Source organism: Triticum urartu, chromosome 6A (assembly GCF_056163025.1).
Source record: "Triticum urartu cultivar PI428250 chromosome 6A, HENAU_Tu73, whole genome shotgun sequence".
Lineage (NCBI taxonomy): Eukaryota > Viridiplantae > Streptophyta > Magnoliopsida > Poales > Poaceae > Triticum > Triticum urartu.
In genome coordinates this window covers 545,307,600-545,333,289 of record NC_141878.1, presented here as the reverse complement: position 1 = coordinate 545,333,289, position 25,690 = coordinate 545,307,600, and the positions used below count along the sequence as shown (strand labels likewise).

General features: G+C 49.1%; 1 protein-coding gene across 1 annotated transcript; it reads right to left on the bottom strand.

Annotated features, from left to right (window-relative positions):
- Positions 1 to 292: 292 nt before the first annotated feature.
- On the bottom strand, positions 293 to 868 carry LOC147966197 (uncharacterized). Its single transcript, XM_087528194.1, has one exon. The coding sequence runs from the start codon at positions 866 to 868 to the stop codon at positions 293 to 295; it is 576 nt and encodes a 191-aa protein (XP_087384320.1).
- Between the last annotated feature and the right edge of the window lie 24,822 nt (positions 869 to 25,690).

Genomic DNA, 25,690 nt, shown 5'->3' with positions numbered 1-25,690 from the left:
TAAAAACGGCTAAGTACTTGCCTTCCCAAAAGTAGCCAAGCATTTGATCCAGCGGCAGTCCACAGAGCGGTTGTCCGACTGGCAAGACGGCGACTAAGGGAAGGCGGCAAAGGAAAAAGCCAAAGGAGCAATGAGCAAGAAAAGATAGAATTCGGATAAATATTTACATAACATAGGCCCTTGGCCGAATCTTCAAGCAGAAGTTCAAAATACACCCCGTGGGTGGAATTGTGCGAATTAACAAGTTCTTCAAAGACTACTAAAGCAGATAAAATAAAGGCAAGCCGGCAGCCTAGGAAGCGGCAGACGGGTTCGGGGGGTCGGAGGAGACGGCGGTGTCAGGCGCTGGGGCGGCTGGCTGGGCAGTCTCGGCTTGATCGTCTCCGGCGGCAGCCGGCTCGGTCGGGGGAGGCTCCTTGCTGGAGGCGCGGTCGAGCTGAGGCTGGTCCCCCGCTCCGTCTTCTGGCGCCTCCGTCTCGTCTCCGTCCTCCTCCTCGCCTTCCTCCTCGGCGTTGGAGCCGATCACCTCCGCCGAGTCCTCGTCATAATACGGGTTCATCCCGAACCACTCCGGCGGCGCCTCCCCGCCATCTTCAGCCCGCTCAGGGACGAAGATGCTGGTGTCTGTGTAGTCGGTGATCGCCGCCGCACGCTCGACGAGGGCGTCTTCCACAGCTATCAGCTCCGCCTGGGCCTCTGACCGGAGCGTGGCCAGCCGGTCCAAGTCTAGCCCTGGATACCACGCCTTGACGAATTCCAAGGCCCGGCGCGCTCCAGCCCGGGCCGAGGAACCCTTCCAGGCCTCAAGACGGCCAGCCGCGACCTCCAGCCAGTCGGCAGTCCGACTGGGAGTGCGCAGAACCAGCATGTCTGGACACAAGGCAGCAATCGCCTGGGCGCCGACACGTTGAAGTCGGCGCAGCATCCGATGGGCCCGCCGCAGACGAGCCTCGATGCTTAGAAGCTGCTCATCAAGGGCCCGGGGGGTGTTGGCGGCAATCTCCGCACCATTTTCCCTCTGCGCCTCGTGATCAGCCTCGATGGCTTGAATGGCAGCCTGCGTGTGGCCAGGGAAGAAGTCTGCCAAGACGAAAAAGAAGCAAGTCAAAAAATCAGGAGTCAGCCCGACCTATAGTCGGCGGCTCAAAGAAAGAAAGTAAAGAAACTCACCATCGACGATGTCCTCAATCTCATGGAAGCCGGATGTCAGCATTGCCTCCTTGTCAGTCCAGGAGGAGCGCTCGCTTGCGAACTCGGCCAGGAGGGTGGTCTCTTTCTCTTCCGCCTCCTTCTGCGCCTTCTTAAGCAGCTCCTTCTACTCTGCCAACTGTGCGGCCAGCAGGTCGTGCTCTGCGGCGAGCTTGCCGCACTCCTCCCCCTTGGCACGCAAGGCGGTGTTGGTTTCGCCCAGCCGCTGCTGAAGAACGGCATTGGCCTCTGAAGAAAAAAAAAGAAAGAGGACGTTAATGTTGGGGAACGTAGCAGAAATTCAAAATTTTCTACGCATCACCAAGATCAATCTATGGAGTCATCTAGCAACAAGGGAGCGGGGAGTGCATCTACATACCCTTGTAGATCGCTAAGCGGAAGCGTTCAAGTGAACGGGGTTGATGGAGTCATACTCGTCGTGATTCAAATCACCGATGATCCTAGTGCCGAACGGACGGCACCTCCGCGTTCAACACACGTACAGCCCGGGGACGTCTCCTCCTTCTTGATCCAGCAATGGGAGAGGAGAAGTTGAGGGAAAACTCTGACAGCACGACGGCATGGTGGTGATGGAGCTCGTGGTTCTCCGGCAGGGCTTCGCCAAGCACTACGGAGGAGGACGAGGTGTTGGAGGAGGGAGAGGGCTGCGCCAGGGGAAGGGTGCGGCTGCCCTCTCTCTCCCTCACTATATATAGGGGGAAGGGAGGAGGGGGAGGTGCCATAGGGTTCCCTAGGGGAGGGGCGGTGGTCACAGGGGAAAGCCTAGATGGGTTTGGTCGCCCCCACCCCCTAGGAAACTTGCCCCCCAAGCCGAGAGGGGCGGCTGCCCTAGGGGTGGCGCCCCCACCTCTTCTGGTTACGTGAGATGGGGTGGGAGGGGCGCTCAGCCCCTTAGTGGGCTGATGTGCCCTCTCCCCTTGTCCCATAAGGCCCCCCAATGCTTGCCGGGGCCTCCGAAACCCCTTCCGAACACGCTGGTCATCACCTGGTACCCCTAGAACAATTCTGGACTCCAATACCCTTCGTCCAATATACTGATCTTCACCTCCGGACCATTCCGGTGCTCCTCGTCATGTCCGGGATCTCATCCGGGACTCCGAACAACCTTCGGTAACCACATACTATTTCCCATAACAACTCTAGCGTCACCGAACCTTAAGTGTGTAGACCCTACGGGTTCGGGAACCATGCAGACATGACCGAGACAACTTTCCAGCCAACAACCAACAGCGGGATCTGGATACTCATGTTGGCTCCCACATGTTCCATGATGATCTCATCGGATGAACCACGATGTCGAGGATTCAATCAATCCTGTATACAATTACCTTTGTCCAGCGGTATTGTACTTGCCCGAGATTCGATCGTCGGTATCCGATACCTTGTTCAATCTCGTTACCGGCAAGTCTCTTTACTCGTTCCGTAACACATCATCCCGTGATCAACTCCTTGATCACATTGTGCACATTATGATGATGTCCTACCGAGTGGGCCCAGAGATACCTCTCCGTCACACGGAGTGACAAATCCCAGTCTCGATTCGTGCCAACCCAACAGACACTTTTGGAGATACCCGTAGTGCACCTTTATAGCCACCCAGTTACGTTGTGACGTTTGGCACACCCGAAGCATTCCTACGGTATCCGGGAGTTGCACAATCTCATGGTCTAAGGAAATGATACTTGACATTAGAAAAGCTTTAGCAAACGAACTACACGATCTTGTGCTAGGCTTAGGATTGGGTCTTGTCCATCACATCATTCTCCTAATGATGTGATCCCGTTATCAACGACATCCAATGTCCATGGTCGGGAAACCATAACCATCTATTGATCAACGAGCTAGTCAACTAGAGGCTTACTAGGGACATGGTGTTGTCTATGTATCCACACATGTATCTGAGTTTCCTATCAATACAATTCTAGCATGGATAATAAACGATTATCATGAACAAGGAAATATGATAATAACTAATTTATTATTGCCTCTAGGGCATATTTCCAACAGTCTCCCACTTGCACTAGAGTCAATAATCCAGTTCACATCGCTATGTGATTAACACTCAAGGTCACATCCCCATGTGACTAACACCCAAAGAGTTCTGGGTTTGATCATGTTATGCTTGTGAGAGAGGTTTTAGTCAACGGGTCTGCAACATTCAGATCTGTATGTACTTCGCAAATCTCTATGTCATCTTGTAGATGCAGCTACTACGCTATATTTGGAGCCATTTCAAATAACTGTTCTACTTGGAGCTATTCTAAATTGTTGCTCCATTATACGTATCCGGTATCTCTACTCAGAGCTATCCGGATAGGTGTTAATCTTGCATCGACGTAACTCTTTACGTCGAACTCTTTATCACCTGCATAACCGAGAAACATATCCTTATTCCTCTAAGGATAATTTTGACCGCTATCTGGTGATCTACTCCTAGATCACCTTTGTACCCTCTTTCCAGACATGTGTCAAGGCACACATCAGGTGCGGTACTCAGCATGGCATACCATATAGAGCCTATGACAAAAGCATAGGGGACGACCTTCGTCCTTCCTCTTCCTTCTGCCGTGGTCGAGCTTTAAGTCTTAACTTCATACCTTACAACTCAGGGAAGAACTCCTTCTTTGACTGATCCATCTTGAACACCTTCAAGATCATGTCAAGGTATGTGCTCATTTGAAAGTACCATTAAGTGTTTTGATCTATCCTTATAGATCTTGATGCTCAATGTTCAAGTAGCTTAATCCAGGTTTTCCATTGAAAAACACTTTTCAAATAACCCTATATGCTTTCAAGAAATTCTACATCATTTCTGATCAACAATATGTCAACAACATATACTCATCAGAAATTCTATAGTGCTCCCACTCACTTCTTTGGAAATACAAGTTTCTCATAAACTTTGTATAAACCCAAAATCTTTGATCATCTCATCAAAGTGTACATTCCAACTCCGAGATGCTTACTCCAGTCCTTAGAAGGATTGCTGGAGCTTTGCATACTTGTTAGCATCTTTCAGGGTTGAGAAAACCTTCCGGTTGTATCACATACAACATTTCCTCAAGAAAATCGTCGAGGAAACAATGTTTTGACATCCTATCTGCAAGATTTCATAAATAATGCAGTAATCGCTAATATAATTCCAACAGACTCTTAGCATCGCTACGAGTGAGAAAGTCTCATCGTAGTCAACTCCTTGAACTTGTCGGAAAACATCTTAACGACAAGTAGAGCTTTCTTAATGGTGATACTTACCATCATTGTTCGTCTTCCTTTTAAAATCCATATGTACCTAACAGCCTTACGACCATCAAGTAGTTCTTCCAAAGTCTACACTTTGTTTTCATATATGGATCCTCTCTCGGATTTTATGGCCTCGAGCCATTTTTGGAATCCGGGCCCACCATCGCTTCTCCATAGCTCGTAGGTTCATTGTTGTCTAGCAACATGACTTCCAAGACAGGATTACGTACCACTCCGAAGTAGTACGCATCCTTGTCGTCCTACGAGGTTTGGTAGTGACTTGATCCGAAGATTCATGATCACTGTCATAAGCTTCCACTTCAATTGGTGTAGGTGCTACAGGAACAACTTCCTGTGCCCTGCTACACACTAGTTGAAGTGACGGTTCAATAACCTCATCAAGTCTCCACCATCCTCCCACTCAATTCTTTCGAGAGAAACTTTTCCTCGAGAAAGGACCCGATTCGAGAAACAATCCCTATTGCTTTCGGATCTGAGATAGGAGGTATACCCAACTGTTTTGGGTGTCCTATGAAGATGCATTTATCCGCTTTGGGTTCGAGCTTATCAGCCTGAAACTTTTTCACATAAGCGTCGCAGCCCCAAACTTTTAAGAAATGACAGCTTAGGTTTCTCTAAACCACAGTTCATACGGTGTCGACTCAAACGGAATTGTGTGGTGCCCTATTTAAAGTGAATGTGGTTGTCTCTAATGCCTAACCCATAAGCTATAGTGGTAATTCGATAAGAGACATCATGGTATGCACCATATCCAATAGGGTGCAGTTATGATGTTCGGACACACCATCACACTATGGTGTTCCAGGCGGTATTACTCGTGAAACAATTTCCACAATGTCTTAATTGTGTGCCAAACTCGTGACTCGGATATTCATCTCTATGATCATATCATAGACATTTTATCCTCTTGTCACGACGATCTTTCAACTTCATGCTGAAATTACTTGAACCTTTCAATAATTCAGACTCGTGATTCATCAAGTAAATATACTTATCATCTACTCAAATCATCTGTGAAGTAAGAACATAACTATATCCACTACATGCCTCAGCACTTATTGGACTGCACACATCAAGATGTATGACTTCCAACAAGTTGCTTTCTTGTTCCATCTTAGTGAAAACGAGGCCTTTCAGTCAACTTGCCCATGCGGTATGATTTGCATGTCTCAAGTGATTCAAAAATCAAGTGAGCCCAAACGATCCATCTGTATGGAGTTTCTTCATGCATATATACCAATAGGCATGATTCGCATGTCTCAAGTGATTCAAAATCAAGTGAGTCCAAAGATCCATCAACATGGAGCGTCTCCATGCGTTTTATACCATTATGACTAAAATTGCAGTGCCACAAGTAGGTGGTACTATCATTACTATCTTATATCTTTTGGCATGAACATGTGTATCACTATGATCGAGATTCAATGAACCATTCATTTTAGGTGCAAGACCATTGAAGGTATTATTAAAATAAACAGAGTAACCGTTATTCTCCTTAAATGAATAACCGTATTGCGATAGACATAATCCAATCATGTCTATGCTCAACGCAAACACCAATCCCGATGGCAGACAGAGCGTGCGATGTTTGACCACATCAACCTTGGAAACACTTCCAACACATATTGTCGTCTCACCTTTGGCTAGTCTCTGTTTATTATGTAGCCTTTTATTTCGAGTTACTAACACTTAGCAACCGAACCGGTATCTAATACCCTGCCGCTACTAGGAGTACTAGTAAAGTACACATTTAATATAACGTATGTCCAATACATACTTCTGTCAACCTTGCCAGCCTTCTCATCTACCAAGTATCTAGGGTGGTTCTGCTTCAGTGACCGTTCCCCTTATTACAGAAGCACTTAGTCTCGGGCTTGAGTTCAACTTTGGGTTTCTTCACTAGAACGGCAACTGATTTGTCGTTTCATGAAGTATCCCTTTCTTGCCCTTCTTGAAACTAGTGGTTTTACTAACCATCAACAATTGATGCTCCTATTTGATTTCTACTTTCGCGGTGTCGCGAATAGCTCAAGGATCATATCTATCCCTGATATGTTATAGTTCATCACGAAGCTCTAGTAGCTTGGTGGCAGTGACTTTGGAGAACCATCACTATCTCATCTGGAAGATTAACTCCCACTCGATTCAAACGATTTTAGTACTCATACAATCTGAGCACATGCTCAACGATTGAGCTTTTCTCCTTAGTTTGCAGGCTTAAGAAACTTGTCAGAGGTCTCATACCTCTTGACGTGGGCACTATCCTGAAATCTCAATTTCAGTCCTTGGAACATCTCATATGTTCTGTGATGTTTCAAAAACGTCTTTGGTGCCTCAATTCTAAACCATTTAGCATTACGCACTGAACTATCATGTAGTCATCAAAACATGTATGTCAGATGTTCGCAACATCCATAACTGATGCTTGAGGTTCAGCTCACTGAGCGGTGCATTAAGGACATAATCCTTCTGCGCATCAATGAGGACAATCCTCAGTATACAGACCCAGTCCGCATGATTGCTACTATCAACTTTCAACTAAATTTTCTCTAGGAACATATCTAAACCAGTAGAACTAAAGCGTAAGCTACGACATAATTTTCAAAGTCCTTTTGACTATGTTCATGATAATTGAGTTCATTTGATTATTTCATGAACTCCCACTCAGATAGACATCCCTCTAGTCATCTAAGTGATACATGATCCGAATCAACTAGGCCGTGTCCGATCATCACGTGAGACGGACTAGTCATCATCGGTGAACATCTTCATGTTGATCGTATCTTCTATACGACTCATGTTCGACCTTTCGGCCTTCCGTGTTCCGAGGCCATGTCTGTACATGCTAGGCTCGTCAAGTCAACCTAAGTGTATTGCGTGTGTAAATCTGGCTTACACCCGTTGTATTCGAACGTTAGAATCTATCACACCCGATCATCACGTGGTGCTTCGAAACGACGAACCTTTGCAACGGTGCATAGTTAGGGGGAACACTTTCTTGAAATTATTGTGAGGGATCATCTTATTTAAGCTACCGTCATTCTAAGCAAATAAGATGTAAAACATGATAAACATCACATGCAATCAAATAGTGACATGATATGGCCAATATCATTTTGCTCCTTTTGATCTCCATCTTCGGGGCGCCATGATCATCATCGTCACCGGCATGACACCATGATCTCCATCACCATGATCTCCATCATCGTGTCTTCATGAAGTTGTCTCGCCAACTATTACTTCTACCACTATGGCTAACGGTTAGCAATAAAGTAAAGTAATTACATGACGTTTATGTTGACACACAGGTCATAAATAAATTAAGACAACTCCTATGGCTCCTGCCGGTTGTCATACTCATCGACATGCAAGTCGTGATTCCTATTACAAGAACATGATCAATCTCATACATCACATATATCATTCATCACATCCTTTTTGGCCATATCACATCACACGGCATATGCTGCAAAAACAAGTTAGACGTCCTCTAATTGTTGTTGCAAATTTTTACGTGGCTGCTATAGGTTTCTTAGCAAGAACGTTTCTTACCTACGCCAAAACCACAACGTGATATGCCAATTTCTATTTACCCTTCATAAGGACCCTTTTCATTGAATCCGATCCGACTAAAGTGGGAGAGACAGACACCCGCTAGCCACCTTATGCAACTAGTGCATGTCAGTCGGTGGAACCTGTCTCATGTAAGAGTACGTGTAAGGTCGGTCTGGGCCGCTTCATCCCACGATGCCGCCGAATCAAGATAAGACTAGTAACGGCAAGTAAATTGACAATATCGACGCCCACAACTGCTTTGTATTCTACTCGTGCATAGAAACTACGCATAGACCTAGCTCATGATGCCATTGTTGGGGAACGTAGCATAAATTCAAAATTTTCTACGCATCACCAAGATCAATCTATGGAGTCATCTAGCAACGAGGGAGCGGGGAGTGCATCTACATACCCTTGTAGATCGCTAAGCGGAAGCGTTCAAGTGAACGGGGTTGATGGAGTCGTACTCGTCGTGATCCAAATCACCGATGATCCTAGTGCCGAACGGACGGCACCTCCGCGTTCAACACACGTACAGCCCGGGGACGTCTCCTCCTTCTTGATCCAGCAAGGGGAGAGGAGAAGTTGAGGGAAAACTCCGACAGCACGACGGCATGGTGGTGATGGAGCTCGTGGTTCTCCGGCAGGGCTTCGCCAAGCACTACGGAGGAGGACGAGGTGTTGGAGGAGGGAGAGGGCTGCGCCAGGGGAAGGGTGCGGCTGCCCTCTCTCTCCCTCACTATATATAGGGGGAAGGGAGGAGGGGGAGGCGCCCTAGGGTTCCCTAGGGGAGGGGCGGCGGCCACAGGGGAAACCCTAGATGGGTTTGGGCGCCCCCACCCCCTAGGAAACTTGCCCCCCAAGCCGGGAGGGGCGGCTGCCCTAGGGGTGGCGCCCCCACCTCTCCTGGTTATGTGAGATGGGGTGGGAGGGGCGCTCAGCCCCTTAGTGGGCTGATGTGCCCTCTCCCCTTGGCCGATAAGGCCCCCCAATGCTTGTCGGGGCCTCCGAAACCCATTTCAGACACGCTGGTCATCACCTGGTACCCCGGGAACAATTCCGGACTCCAATACCCTTCGTCCAATACACTGATCTTCACCTCCGGACCATTCCGGAGCTCCTCGTCATGTCCGGGATCTCATCCGGGACTCCGAACAACCTTCGGTAACCACATACTATTTCCCATAACAACTCTAGCGTCACCGAACCTTAAGTGTGTAGACCCTACGGGTTCGGGAACCATGCAGACATGACCGAGACAACTTTCCAGCCAATAACCAACAGTGGGATCTGGATACCCATGTTGGCTCCCACATGTTCCACGATGATCTCATCGGATGAACCACGATGTCAAGGATTCAATCAATCCCGTATACAATTCCCTTTGTCCAGCGGTATTGTACTTGCCCGAGATTCGATCGTCGGTATCCGATACCTTGTTCAATCTCGTTACCGGCAAGTCTCTTTACTCGTTCCGTAACACATCATCCCGTGATCAACTCCTTGATCACATTGTGCACATTATGATGATGTCCTACCGAGTGGGCCCAGAGATACCTCTCTGTCACACGGAGTGACAAATCCCAGTCCCGATTCGTGCCAAGCCAACAGACACTTTCGGAGATACCCGTAGTGCACCTTTATAGCCACCCAATTACGTTGTGACGTTTGGCACACCCAAAGCATTCCTACGATATCCAGGAGTTGCACAATATCATGGTCTAAGGAAATGATACTTGACATTAGAAAAGCTTTAGCAAACGAACTACACGATCTTGTGCTAGGCTTAGGATTGGGTCTTGTCCATCACATCATCCGTTATCAACAACATCCAATGTCCATGGTCAGGAAACCGTAACCATCTATTTATTATTGCCTCTAGGGCATATTTCCAACATTTAAGTCATCAACAAAGAAGGTCGCTAGGAAGATTCGGCCCGACTGCTCAGTAGTCGGCCCGAATCTCGGGGACTACAGCCCGCGGGTGCGCCAGCGCGCCCCCACGAAGAAGAAAGAGGACTCACTCCGGCTCTCCGACAAGTCGGCAGTCCGCCTGCCCAGCTCTTCGACGTTGCGATTGAAGGCGGTGACGCGGAGGTTGTGATAATCCTGTGATAAGTATTTCAGACAAAAGTCAGTACTTGGAACTCGCCCAATAGAGTTTTGAGCCGCCTGCTCAGCAGCCGGCCCGAAACTCGGGGACTACACCCAGTGGGTGCGCTGGCGCGCCCCCACAGAGAAGAACAAAAAAACAAAGACAAAAGAGAAAGCATACCCGGACGGCTGCCCGCGACACCAGATGCGCCTTGGTGCAGTTCTGGATGGCGTCGCCCTCGGCTCGCAGCTTCGTCTAGACGTCCAGAAGCGCCTGGTTCAGCGGGCCTGTGCCGCCTCATCACACCCATCCAACGGGCGCGGCGCTCGTCGCCTCGGCGTCTGGGATTGTCGAGCTGGCGGCGCCGGTCTCCAAGGGGCGTGGCGCCGAAATCGCCTTCTCAAGGCGGCGGTGCGCTGGCGAGGCGACTTGAAGGAGCAGCTTCGCCACGGCCTCGTCTTTAGTCGACGGCACCGGCGGGTCCGCCGGCTCTTCGCCTTGCGCGCTCCTAGACGGCGGCAGAGGCGGCGGTGGCGGCACGATCGCGTCCAGCATGGAGGCCTCGACGCCTTCCCTCTCCACGATGGGGTACTCGCCGCCGGCTTCCCCAGTTTGCTCCGTCGATTCCGGAGGCGGCCGCGCTGAGTTCAGCGGGATGACAAACATTGCCGACTAGCGGCGCGCGGCTTCCTCAGCCTGCCGCCTTGCCGCGACGGCGGCTTCGGCCTCATCCATCTTCTTCTGGGTGGAGGCCGCCGCCTTCTCGGCCTCCGCCTTCTCCAGACGGGCGGCCTCTTCCTCGTCGCACTTCTCTTGCGTGTTCCGCTCCGTTGCCTCCCGGAGGTCGACGGCGGGGTCAATCCGCTGAGTAGTGGCTGACGTCTCCGCCGACCCCATGACGGAGGCGGTGGCAACCCTCTCAAGAGTAAGGGGAGCCCTGAAGCGAGGAAAGCATGTAAAATATTTGGACAAGATCCACCAGAAGAAAATAAGACAAAGGGCGGAAGCACTTACGTAGAGACCAGCGGCGGCTTCTTCACTTCCTTGCGGAAGCGGTTGGCCTTTGCGACCGCCTCTTCCTGCTTGGTCGCGGCGGCCGCCCCCTTGAACTTCTTCGTCCGGCCGCCAAGAGAACTCGGCCCGGCCCGGTGCTTCTTCGCGCCGCCTTGACCATCCAAGATGGCGGAGGAACTCGCGCTGGGCTGGCCGACCTTTGGCTGATGGCACGGGGCGACTTCCCCCTCGGCGTCATCTTCAGGCTAGTCGGAAAAAGTGGCCGAGGGCCTGAGGCCGCCTGCTTCTCCTCCTCCTCCTCCTTCGGTGTCGGCCTCCATCGCCGCCGCCCCCAAGTCAGGGTCGTCCACGTCGCTCTCCGTTCGGTCGGGGACAAACTGACGGGCCGGTCCCGTGGTGCCGGCCGAAGGCTGGACGAGGGGGTTCTGAGTCAAAGACTAAAAAAGATTAGAAGTCGGATTCGGCTGCAAAAGAAAACAGAAGAAGAAGAGAGATGACTTACCACAGGCGGGGGGTTGGCGCGTGAGTACGGCTCCTTGCCAAACCGCCAATCCTCCGAGAGACCGCAGTTCGTGATGTAGTTCACCGTGTCCGCCACCTCCATGTGGGGCATGTCCTTGGAGCACATTCGACTTGGGTCCCGGTGGCCACTCATCTGGCAGATCATATGAGGTCGGCCTTGGAGTGGGAGGACTCGGCGCGCCACAAAGGCGGCCAGCAGGTCGGCCCCGGTCAAGCCCTCCGACTGCGTCAGCACTCGGAGTCGCGCGACGGCAGCGGCGCCAATAGGAGACAGCGTCCTGGCCCGGTGGGACCAGCTGGGGAGTCTTCTGGCCGGCGCGCCGGCTTCGTAAGCCGGCAGGTTGACCCAGTCACCTTCTGGGGTGACGTTCTTCACGTAAAAATAGGACCGCTGCCACATCTTCACTGACTTAATCAGCGAGATGGTGGGAAACGGGTTGTCAGCCCCTGGTCTCCGCATCGCGATGAAGGCACCGCACTGGGCTGTCACGCCAGCGACATGCGTGCCGACCTTGGACTGGAAGAACTCCCCCCATAGCTCGATGGTGGGGAGGACGCCGAGGAAGCCTTCGCACAGGGTGGCGAAGGTAGCTAGCAGCACCACCGCGTTTGGAGTAAGGTGGTGCGGCTGGAGCCCGTGGAACTCCAAGAAGGAGCGGAAGAAAGCGCTCGCCGGCAACCCTAGGCCACGCATGAGGTGCGAGCGGAATATGACCCGCTCGCCCTCCTCGGCGCCGGTGATACTTCCCTCACCGGCGCGGCGCGGGCCCGTACTAGGTCCTTGCCAGGGAGACGACGTGTCTTGCGGAGGAAATCAATGTGGTCATCGTCAACCTCGGAGCCGTCCCACACGCCGGAGCGCACGGCAACGGGCACGGTAGCAGAGGAAGAGCTCATTGCTGCGGGCGTGGCGTGGTTCGGCGCGGCGCGGCGGCGGCGAAAGGAAGAAGAGGCAAGAAGGAGCGAAAAAGATTAGGGAAGATGGGCGCGCGTGCTTTGCTGCCCCCCTCCTCCCGCCTACTTATAGGCTCGTAGGCTGAGAAGCCGATGGGGCGTTGTGGGATTAACTACGCCCAGGACCCCACGACCCCCACGATTTACCACACAAAGTTACTGCGCGCAGTTACTGCGCGGGAGCCCCAACCGTCCGCGCGGCCGCAAGGGATCCGTTTCGCATGCCGAGGCGCAGTAGTGGTGGGCCCCGCCTGAGGGCATGTCCCGTCGCGCGCGTGGGTGGGCAGACTGGCCCAGCCGCGTGGCGTCATGCGACGGGCTCGCAGCAGCGGCGACCTGCAAGCTTATCAAGCACGCCGCCTGGCTCCCGCCGCGACGTTCGATCTTTTTAAAGGGTGAGACGGCCTGAGCAAGGTCGGCTCCAGATAGTCGGCTTGGAGGGAGACGGCATGAGCAAGTTCGGCTCCCGATAGTCGGCTTGAAGGAAGACGGCGAGCAAGGCCCAGATCCAACCACCGGAAGGAAGAAACTGTTGAGGCTCCTTGACATGTCTCCCTCGGCGCCTCACCAGCTTCGGGGACTACTGTCGGAGTAATGGGCCACGGGTAGGCTAACTCGAGCCCCTGAACCTTTCAAGACATCGGGGCAGGCTGCGCCCCTCAAGACCCCAAGATGAAGAGCCGCCTTCTGAGAGTCGGCGGCAAGGCCGCCGACTGCCCCTTGCGGCCGAGTCCCAGGGACGACTTCGAGATGAGCCGACTCCTAACTGGCGGCTTCCAGAGAAGCCGGCTATGGGGAGTCGGCCCACGACTCCAACCACCCCCTGCCTTCGTAAGGAGGGACGGGACGGGGTATGGCCACAGTGCGGCCCACTCCCGCCCCCTTTACCAAGGGCAGGCATGGCCACAGTGTGCCGTGCCAATGGAGATCTCCGTCCGGCGCGGCACTGTTGCCATGCCAGCCCTGACATCAGCCCCAGTGGGCGGAACCCTGTGCCCATGACGGCCTGTCTGTACGACCCAGAGACGGCGGGTCCCACCAGTCAGCGGGGATATAGAAGACGGCGAGAGCACCACAAGACGGACCCGTTGGGAGTCAGCCCCCGAGAGACGGACAGCCCCTCCCACGGGCCCCATGAGCCATTAACCAGACATGATAGGGAATGGCAACAGTGATCGCCCATCGGGCGGCGGGACTGTTGCCATGACCCCACGACCAAGCCCGCATCATTAGAAGCATGGCTACAGTAATCCACAGCCGGCAAGACCCGCCCGCGGCGGACACGGCCTGTCGGCTCCATACCGGGCCAGTCGGCGGGGCCCACCAGCCGGCGGGCCCCAGCAGTCGGCAGAGAAGACGGCGGCCTGAGAGACTGACGGCTGGGACCCGCGCCCAGCCGTATTACCATTGTACCCCTGGGGGTAGGCCTATATAAGCCCCTAGGGCACCCATGCAAAGGGTGGGAATCCATTAGCACTAGACCAGATCATATAGGAAGGAGAGAGCTAGCCTCGCCTTCTCCTACCTCCAGGAAACAACTCGAGGAGCAACCTTGTACACACTTTGCCATAGTGATCATGCGGAGACCCCGCAGAGCAGCAGTAGGGGTGTTATCTCCTTGGAGAGCCCTGAAGCTGGGTAAGATTCACCGGCGTGCATGTCTCCGCCTTATCCCGTTTCCAGGCACCGGCGATGTTCTACGCGCCCCCACCATGATAAGCCATCCATTGGCATATGTCGCACCCAACCCCCGACATGTCTGATGATAATACACCCTTTTATTTCGGACTGGGTTCGTATTCATAGCCGGATTGTCCCAAAATTTTATTTCGGTTTTCCAGGCGCTTTCCATCGCACAGTACCTTCGTACTATGGACGCCAAGTCGGTGAAGCGTGTAATTTCACGGCGACTTATGGCGTTGAGGATTCCCTTGTCCGTGCAATTATTGTAGAAAAATAAGTTTGCGTCTTCCTCGCAACAGTCCTTGATCCTGTTCATTACCAGGAGGAATCTGGCCCAATAATGGTGTACTGTTTCTTGGGGCTCTTGCCTGATTTGGAATATATCGCTTATGTTTGGGTGTGTGGGTGGAATTGAATCCGAAACCTCACCCAATCTGAGACTTAGGGGCCAGGGAGTTTCTGAACTCGGAAGTTTGGATTCTTGGATGCTATCCCATGAATCTGGCCCGCTGCCTAACTCTAGGGTCAGGGCTTGAGTGACGTCCTCCCCTCCGCGGGTATCCGGCTTGGAGGGCTCGGGGATCCGGACATAACTAGTCCTTAAGATAGATGAAGGATTGCCGCATTGTTCCTCCACCACTGCGACGTGATGGGTGACTTGGGGAGAGTTGATCTCTCTCAGATCGGGTTTAGGCCCAACCTGATCGTAGTTGGTAGCGACTCCCAGGGCGGCGATGCGATCCAAGAGCTCGTTTAGGGAAGAGAGCTCTGTTGGATCTAACTGCTCGGCGAGTTCCGAGTTGACGTGAAGATTGCTTGTGATGACCCGAGAAGTCATCGTCGGCGCAGCGGCCGAACAGGCGGTCATAAGAAAACCACCTAGCCGAAGAGTCTGGCCGACAACCAAAGCTCCCTTAGCGACAGTGCCGTCTTTAAAGACGGGACGAGGCATCCTTCCTGATGGCGACGGCACAGCGGAACTCTCAATGAAAGCACCAATGTCGGTGTCAAAACCAGCGGATCTCGGGTAGGGGGTCCCGAACTGTGCGTCTAGGCGGATGGTAACAGGAGATGAGGGACATGATGTTTTTACCCAGGTTCGGGCCCTCTCGATGGAGGTAAAACCCTACTCCTGCTTGATTAATATTGATGATATGGGTAGTACAAGAGTAGATCTACAACGAGGTCAGAGAGGCTAAACCCTAGAAGCTAGCCTATGGTATGATTGTTGTTCCTCCTATGGACTAAAACCCTCCGGTTTATATAGACACCGGAGAGGGCTAGGGTTACACAGAGTCGGTAACAATGGAAGGAGATCTAAATATCCATATTGCCAAGCTTGCCTTCCACGCCAAGGAAAGTCCCATCCGGACACGTGACGAAGTCTTCAATCTTGTATCTTCATAGTCCAAGAGTCCGGCCAAAGGTTATAGTCCGGCTATCCGGACACCCCCTAATCCGGGACTCCCTCAGCTATAAATACCCCCTCCCCTTCCTCACTTCCTTTACTCCGCTCGACCTCTCTCCAGCTCGAGCTTCTCAAACCCTAGCAATGCCGCTACTTCATAATCGCCGGTGAGGAAGAGCTTCACTGCCTCAACCTCGTCGCCGCCATACTCGCGCCGGCCGCGGAAGTATTCACTCCGCCGCCGCCGTAGCTGTCTTCCTCTGCCGAGTTAGGGCACGGAAGATCTGCAGTGATGAACTTCACATCTCCACCTCATAGTTCGTCGTGTTCTTCGTCCAGGGTAATTAAAAGTTACTTTTACTGCCCTCTTTGATTCAAATGACTTTTACAAAATCTTCAAAGGTGTTTTTCTTCAACTCTTCACACACTAAACACCTCACAAGTCATCTGTTCTTGATTCATTTCTCTAAGCTACAATTTCTCTTCAAGATTCCTCAATTGTGCGGATTTCTGATATGTACAACTCTGGAACCTAGGACTAAGAACGCTTAGTGAAACTCTTCAAGGCTCATCTGGTCAAATTCCTCAAACTTGTTCTTTTTACAAAACCTTCTGAGAACGCATATGACCTCTCCAAATTCCTCGCAACTATACTCTGTTCACGGGTACACATGTCTGCTGCTGAATCACTAGGTTCTCATCAACTTAACTCATTTGCAGCGTTCCTCGAAGAAAAGTTGCATACTTCTTTAGAGAGTTCGATTGTTCAAATTCCTCATCTGAAGAAAATGGCTGATGGTAAGAAGCCACAAAAGGGAGGAAAGAGGCCTGAGGTCAACACTGCGTTTGAAATCCCTGAGGACATCTATGCTGGGTAGTGCACACCCCCTGAGGAAGACAAAAATCAGCGCATGGTGCGCATTCAGAAGATAGAGAGGAGATTGGAAAGAGAGTGGAGGGAGTACAGATATGTTACTCCAAAGTACATGAAGAAATTCGCTGTTACCCCTCCATGCTCAAGACCTCCATTGGCACCTGGCCAAATAGCTGATCCCACCAGCCTCAAGCGCGGTGAGGACTATCCTGAAGAATGGGCCAAGCGCCAGGCCAAGTTGGCCAAACAGGCAAAAGATGCAGTGAGGAAATTCAACAAGGACTCTGCTGCTGTTGCTGCCTCTGCTGAGGCCTCTACTGTCAAGCCGAAGAAGGCCATGTCAAAGAAGCCAGCTCACAAGCCAAGTGCTTCTTCTTCAATGCCCTCACGGCCAAAATCCTCAAAGCCCTCACGACCAATTCCTCACGCTGCTCCTGCTCCTCCAAAGTCCTCAGCTGCTCCGACAAAATCCTCATCACCTGTGCATCTTGCCACATGCCAAAGGACTACAGGCATCTCTATTGCCTCAGGAGCTTCTGCTAGTTCCTCAGCTGCACCGAATTTTTCAACTGGACCCTCTCTGCTGAAGACAAAGGCCACTGCTGGACGAGGCACTAGACCAAGTCCTCACAAGAAGCAGGTCGCCTTCCAAGTGCCGTCTGAAGAAGACGAAGCTGATGATGATGAACTTGCAGAAATCATCAGAGATAGGCAAGTCAGGGCCGCTAGAGCCAAAGTCCAAAGTTGATCCTCGACTACATTGATCTCTGGCACAAGGACCCAAACACTCCTATGCCTGATTTCAAGTTGACTCTTGGCCAAAGTCATATGTTGACTACCTTCATCCAAGAAGAAAAATGGAAATATGAGAAGGCCAGGCAGATCAAGAAAGCGCAGTATAGGAAGGAGCACTTCCTGAAGAAAAATGTTGTCTCTATGACAACTGAAGAACTTGTCATTATTCAATCTGAGATCAAGAAACTCAGTGATGAATTTGATGTATACTGCGCTGACTGGCTTGGAGCCAAAGTCCGTTTTGTGAAGCTAACAGAAAAGTTCACTCCAAATGTTGCAGCTCCATCGCAACAAGAAATTCCTCAGGCTGAAGCATCTGCTCAGCCTACTGAAGAGCATGCCAGCATCGCTGATGAAAATCAGGCTGCTGAAGAAAATGTGAGTTCCAGGGCTGATGACTGCATTCTAGCCGCTGATGAAATTGCCAGGGCATCCACTAGTGGTGCGCCTGAAGAAAATGAAGAGGTCGGGGCAACTGCATCAGTTGTGCCTGAAGAAAAGCAACCACATTCCTCTGCTCCTCCTGCGCCTACCCCAACTCCAATCCTTCCATCTGCTTCAGATGTGAAGAAGACTAAGGCTGCAGAGCGTGCAACAGTGAAGAAAAGGAAGGCATCAGCTTCTTCATATTCTTCAGCTCCGAAGAAAATGAAGCCTATGACCAGATCATTTGCAAATCCCATTTATGTTGTTCCTATCTCAACCATGCCATCAAAGGACATTGTTCCTTATGATGAAGAATATGTGATTCCTAGCGAATCCGATGAAGAAAATCATTCTGCTGCTTCGTCAGAGAAGATGGATGAAGAAATTGAAGTGGATGAAATCCCTTCAACTCCAGTTGTTTCCTCACCTATGCCTCAGTTTACTGCTGAAGAGGCAGGCGTTGAAGAAATGGAAGATGAAGATGTGGACATTGGCTGTACCACACCTGTGCTGAATGATGACTTTTGGGAAAGTCAGCACCCCAACTCTCCACTCTTCACACCATTGCAACAAATTCCTCAGTCCCCAGTAACTACAGTTCAAATGGGATCTGATGAACCACATGCCACACCGTCTGTGCATGAAGAAATTCCAGCCACTAGTGCTGAAGAAAATATAAATGAACAATTGAAGACGCAGGCTGTCACTAAAGAAGAAGCTGAAATTCCTCAGCCTGAAGAAACTGAGATTGTGATTCCTGAGGTGATAATGCAATTGATTGACACTCCTCAGCCCAAGCCAAAGGATCCATTCTCAAAGAAGCAGAAATTCAAGGCTGATGATTTCTTCGGCGAGCACATGTTCTTCGTTGACTACAATCCCTATGATTCTGCTCATCTTAGAAGGAAGCGCTTCTGGACCGCCAGCCAGGCCAACTTCTATTCTTCACTACTCTTCAACAAGGACAAAGTCTTCGACCACGAGCATATTCCTCATGTGGACATGGAATCACTACCATGCTTCACACCTATCCTCAGTGTGCTTCATGACATAGGCCTCCTCAACTTTTGCACCGACATAGTTGATTGGAATGAAGAAATCATTCTTCAATTCTACGCAACACTGCACATCACAGGAGATGCTGACGATGTGAACTCCTAGGTTTTGGACTGGATGATCGAAAACACTCATTACAAAGCACTGGCCTCTAAATTACTTCACGCCCTGCCCATCAGTCCTCCACCTGAAGGAGCTCATTGCATGTACCAAGAGCTTGAGCTTACAGATCACTATATGCAAGTGCTAATGAAGCCATTGAAACCTGGTCAATCCTCAAGGACAAAATTCCTCATGAAGGAATTGCAGTAAGTACCAAGGACATTCTATCGCATTCTGACAAAGACTATGAGTCCAATCAAAGGCCATGACTTGTCTGATGAGGAAATTGTTGGCATCATGAAGAATCTGGTATTCAACATCATTCATGGCATTCCTGTCAATTATCACGACTTCTTCATGAGGACTCTGGCAAATGTTGCACTTTCTCCGTTTGAGCTGAAGCCTTATGCACCTTGGATTATGAGATTCCTCAGGACAAGGTCTTCACTCAACTACAAGGCTGATTTTCAGAATCACCTTAGCTACTTGCCCCCGATTGAAGTCCTCAAGCGGACCTATTCCTTAGCTGGTGAAAAGGGAAAGGCTCCTGCTATTATTGATGAAGGCATTCGTCCATTGGATGGTCAGTTTCGCAAAGCCGCATCTTATTCCACCAATGATGACTCTGCCACTCATGATTCTGTTGCCCATGCCTCCAAGCCAAATCCTCAAGCAACTGCTCCTCGTGTGATGACTGACTGTGAGCTTCTGCTAAGTCTTCACCAAAAGGTTAATCAAAACCATAAATGGGTTAAGCGTCAGTTTGGTTCAATTCTTCACAACATGACTACTACACATAATGCAGTGAAGAAAAACCATTACTACCTCCATGAAGTCTTCGATCGCACCTGGGCTACTCTGTCACATGTATATGGTGAAGAAGATCTGAAGAACATGAGTCTCAAGGAAGACTTTGACTGGTCTACACCTCCACCAAAGAAATACAAGAAAGTCAAGGTTCCTTCCTTGGTGGCCAGCTCCTATTCTTCATCGCGCGACACCGACGAGCATGAAGACTTGGACGACACTCCGGCAAGCCCTACATCAACAAACGACCCCAACAACGCTGGCGCTCCTTCATCAACTTGATATTCTTCAGGGGCGTTAGTCCTCATTTTCGATCCTTTTGGTCATCGATGACAAAAGGGGAGAAATTTGAGTTAGTCTTCAAGCGGGTCTATCTTATATGGGCGTTTTTTCTAAGTTACAACTCTCGTTCTTCAGATGACTTTGCTGGATCGAGTTGTAAACTTAAACTCTATGGTGACCTGATACTTTTGTTGTGTTTTTCTGCATGCTTATTCCTCATTAATGTTTATGCACGCATGCTGAATTACATCAGTCACCATATTTCATCATGCATTTCAAATTCTTCATATATTATGTCAAATGCGTGTATGAATTACAAGATATAGGGGGAGATCTCCATGATTCAACTCTTCAAGTGTGCATTGCTTCAAAAGCAAATTCCTCACTATGCACATCTTTAGGGGGAGTTCTTCTATATCTTGCAATCAAATTCCTCGATATCAGTATTTACGCTTCATATGTTTATCCCCGTTGAAAACTTAACCTATATTGTCATCAATCACCAAAAAGGGGAGATTGTAAGTGCATCTAGTGCCCCTTAGTGACTTTGGTGTATTGAAGACTTATAGGTTAAGGGACTAACGTGTTTATGAGTGTACACAGGTCTATAATTCTATGAGGAGTTTGATATTTACAGAGAAAGTCGACCCCTAAAAAATAAGTTCTTCGACTGAAGACTTTGGATTTCTGAATACTTCATGAAGACTTTGAAAGTGAAGAAATTGGTGTGACCTTGAAGACTTGGTATTCATTCGAGGAACATGTAGCGTGAATACTTTTGTTTTCATAGTTTCATTTTCTCTTTCTTGAGTCATAGGAAACACCGTACTGTTAAAGGGGGTCAAGGAAATACTAAGGAAAATTTTCCATGTGATGCTCAACTCAAAATCCTACACCTACCAATCCCTTCGAGTGAAGCCATTGGAAATCTCATACAGTTCAGTCGTATTCTTCAGTGACAAAGACGAAGTTCTTCTGGTCTCTGAGGAATTTGTTCTGACTGAGGAGTTAGGAATTCGCCAGTGCGGATTGCCTACACAGTGAGGAACATGATAGCCCTGAGGAATTTGATACTCAAATTTCCGACCGTTGCTGTGCTACGCGCCAGCTGTCCCAAAATATCTACCCACCTAACGGTCATATCATTGAAGGGCATTTATGTCTTATCATGTCGGGCTGCTCCCTAGGCTATAAATAGCCGCCCCCTACAACCACTAGCTGGTTGGCTGCTCCGAGAGAAACTAACACTTGTCATTTGAGAGCATCCCATCCTCCGAGGACTTTGAGCGAAAATCATCGAGTGAGGAAAACCCAAACCCAAACACCTACAAACCCAAAGTGATTGAGCATCACTAAAGAGATTGATCCTGTGTGGATCCGACGCTTGTTAACTTTGAAGACTGTGCTTCTTCCAGACGGTTAGGCATCATGGTCTAGAGCATCCAAGAGGAATTGTGGATCGCCGAGTGACCGAGTTTGTGAAGGTTCGGAAGTCACCTGAAGACTTACCACGAGTGATTGGGCGAGGTCTGTGTGACCTTAGCTCAAGGAAAATACGGTGAGGACTGTGTGTCCGGGACTGTTTGTCCTCAGGTTTAAATACCTAGCCGCTCCAACCAAATGTACAACTGAGACAGCAGTTGGAACTGGTCTACCATATCATTGTCTTCACCAAGCTTACTGGTTCTATTTCCTCAACTCTTTCATTTCCTCATTACATTTATTGTGTGCTTGTTCATATCTGTTTGAAGACTTTGACTGAAGACTTCCTTAATTTCCTAAGTTCAATTTCTTCAGTCTGTTTGTCTTCATCATGTGTTGTCCTGTGCTTACGCTTTTCGTACTGTGTGCTTGTCTTCATTTCATCATGATGACCATGCTTGTGTTCTGTTATGTTTACTTTTGAGTAATTATTCCACTGCAAGTAGTTCTTCGCTAAGGAATTTCCTCACCTGCAAATTCCTCAGTGAAGAATTCATAAATATCGCCTATTCACGCCCCCTCTAGTCGATATAACGCACTTTCAGATGAGCTTGGGAATTACTTTCTTCATCCCTTGCATATTATAGTTCATCACTAAGTTCTAGTAACTTGGTGATAGTGACTAGAGAACTTTGTCAATCACTATCTTATCTGGAAGATTAACTCCCACTTGATTCAAGCAATTGTAGTACCCAGATAATCTGAGCACATGCTCACTGGTTGAGCTATTCTCCTCCATCTTGTAGGCAAAGTACTGTCGGAGGTCTGATACCTCTCGACACGGGCATGAGTATGAAATACCAATTTCAACTCTTAGAACATCTTATAGGCTCTATGGCGTTCAAAATGTTTTGACGTCCCGGTTCTAAGCCGTAAAGCATGGTGCACTAAACTATTAAGTAGTCATCATACCGAGCTTTGTCAAACGTTCATAACGTATGCATCTGCTCCTGCAATAGGTCTATCACCTAGCGGTGCATCAATTATATAATTCTTCCGTGCAGCAATGAGGATAATCCTCAGATCACGGACCTAGTACGTATCATTGCTACTATCATCTTTCAACATAGTTTTTCACTAGGAACATATCAAAAATAAACCGGGAGCTACATCGCCAGCTATTGATCTACAACATAGTTATGCAAATACTATCAGGACTAAGTTCATGATAAATTAAAGTTCAATTAATCATATTACTTATGAACTCCCACTTAGATAGACATCCCTCTAATCATCTAAGTGATCATGTGATCCATATCAACTAAACCATATCCGATCATCACGTGAGATGGAGTAGTTTTCAATAGTGAACATCACTATGTTGATCATATCTACTATATGATTCACGCTCGACCTGTTGCTCTCAGTGTTCCGAGGCCATATCTGCATATGCTAGGCTCGTCAAGTTTAACCCGAGTATTCTGCGTGTGCAAAACTGGCTTACACCCGTTGTATGTGAACGTAGAGCTTATCACACCCGATCATCACGTGGTGACTCGGCATGACGAACTGTCGCAACGGTGCATACTCAGGGAGAACACTTGTACCTTGAAATTTAGTGGAGATCATCTTATAATGCTACCGCCATACTAAGCAAAGTAAGATGCATATAAAGATAAAAATCTCATGCAATCAAATAAGTGATATGATATGGCCATCATCGTCTTGTGCCTTTGATCTCCATCTCCAAAGCACCGTCATGATCACCATCATCACTGGCTTGACACTTAGATCTCTATCGAAGCATCGTTATCGTCTCGCCAACTATTGCTTCTACGACTATCGCTACCGCTTAGTGAAAGTAAAGCAATTACATGGCGATTGCATTTCTTACAATAAAGCGACAACCATATGGCTCCTGCCAGTTGCCGATGACTGTTACAAAACATGATCATCTCATACAACAATTTATATATCATCACTTCTTGACCATATCACATCATAGCAAGCCCTGCAAAAACAAGTTAGACGTCCTCTACTTTGTTGTTGCAAGTTTTACGTGGCTACTACGGGCTTCTAGCAAGAACCGTTCTTACCTACACATCAAAATCACAACGATTTTTCATCAAGTGTGTTGTTTTAACCTTCAACAAGGACCGGGTCTAGTCACACTCGATTCAACTAAAGTTGGAGAAACAGACACCCACTAGCCACTTGTGTGCGAAGCACGGCGGTAGAACCAGTCTCATGAACGCGGTCATGTAATGTCGGTCTAGGTCACTTCATCCAACAATACCGCCGAATCAAAGTATGACATGCTAGTAAGCAGTATGACTATTATGCCCACAACTCTTTGTGTTCTACTCGTGCATATAACATCTACGCATAGACCTGAATCGGATGCCACTGTTGGGGAACCTAGTATTTCAAAAATTTGCCTACGATCACGCAAGATCTATCTAGGAGAAGCATAGCAACGAGCAGGGTGAGTGTGTCCACATACCCTCGTAGACCAAAAGCGGAAGCGTTAAGTAACGCGGTTGATGTAGTCGAACGTCTTCGCGATCCAACCGATCAAGCACCAAACGCACGTCATGTCCGCGATCTGCACACGTACAGCTCTTGATGACGTCCCTCGAACTCTTGATCTAGCAAAGTGTCGAGGGAGAGTTCCGTCAGCACGACGGCATGGTGACGGTGATGGGGAAGTAATCCGCGCAGGGTTTCGCCTATGCACTACGTGAATATGACCGGAGGCATAAACTGTGGAGGGGGGCACCGCACACGGCTAACAATGTTTTTGTGTGTTCTAGGCATCCCCTCCCCACGTATATATAGGTGGGAGGGGAGGGGGCAGCAAGGGCATGCCCACGTAGGAGGAATCCTACTTGGCGGCCTTGTCCAATTCGGCCTCCCCCCTTCCAAAAGTGTTGGAGGGGGAAGGAAAGAGAGGGGGGAGAGAAGGGAAGGGGAGGCCGAATCCTCCTCTTTCCTTTCTCTCTTCCCATCCTTCCTTCTCCTCCTACTTGGCATATATGGGGTGCACCAGCCCACTAGGGGCAGATCTGTCCCACCCTTGGCCCAATAAGGCCCATATCTTTGCCGGGGGGTGCCCGGAACCCCTTCTGGTGACCCGATACATACCCGGTACCCCCAGAACACTTCCGGTGTCCGAATACTATCGTCCTATGTATGAATCTTTACCTCTCAACCATTTCGAGACTCCTCGTCATGTCTGTGATCTTATCTGGGACTCCGAACAACATTAGGTCACCAAATCACATAACTCATATAATACAAATCGTCATCGAAAAGCGTGCAGACCCTACGGGTTCAAGAACTATGTAGACATGACCGAGACACATCTCCGGTCAATAACCAATAGCGGAACCTGGATGCTCATATTGGCTCCTACATATTCTACGAAGATCTTTATCGGTCAAATCGCATAACTTCATACGTTGTTCCCTTTGTCATCGGTATGTTACTTGACCGAGATTCGACCGTCGGTATCATCATACCTAGTTCAATCTCGTTATCGGCAACTCTCTTTACTCGTTCCTGTAATGCATCATCCCGTAACTAACTCATTAGTCACATTGCTTGCAAGGCTTATAGTGATGTGCATTACCGAGAGGGCCTAGAGATACCTCTCTGAAAAACGGAGTGACAAATCCTAATCTCGATCTATGCCAACTCAACAAACACCATCGGATACACCTGTAGAGCATCTTTATAATCACCCAGTTACGTTGTGACGTTTGATATAGCACACAAAGTGTTCCTCCGGTATTCGGGAGTTGCATAATCTCATAGTCAGAGGAACATGTATAAGTCATGAAGCAAGCAATAGCAATAAACTAAATGATCATTATGCTAAGCTAACAGATGGGTCTTGTCAATCACATCATTCTCTAATGGTGATCCCGTTCATCAAATGATAACTCATGTCTATGGCTAGGAAACTTAACCATCTTTGATTAACGGGCTAGTCAAGTAGAGGCATACTAGTGACACTCTGTTTGTCTATGTATTCACACATGTACTAAGTTTCCAGTTAATACAATTCTAGCATGAATAATAAACATTTATCATGATATAAGGAAATATAAATAACAACTTTATTATTGCCTCTAGGGCATATTTCCTTCAGCTACTAAGGATAAAACAATGGGGTCTATCTCTACATAGATAGATCTTGTCTACATCATGTCATCGTTCT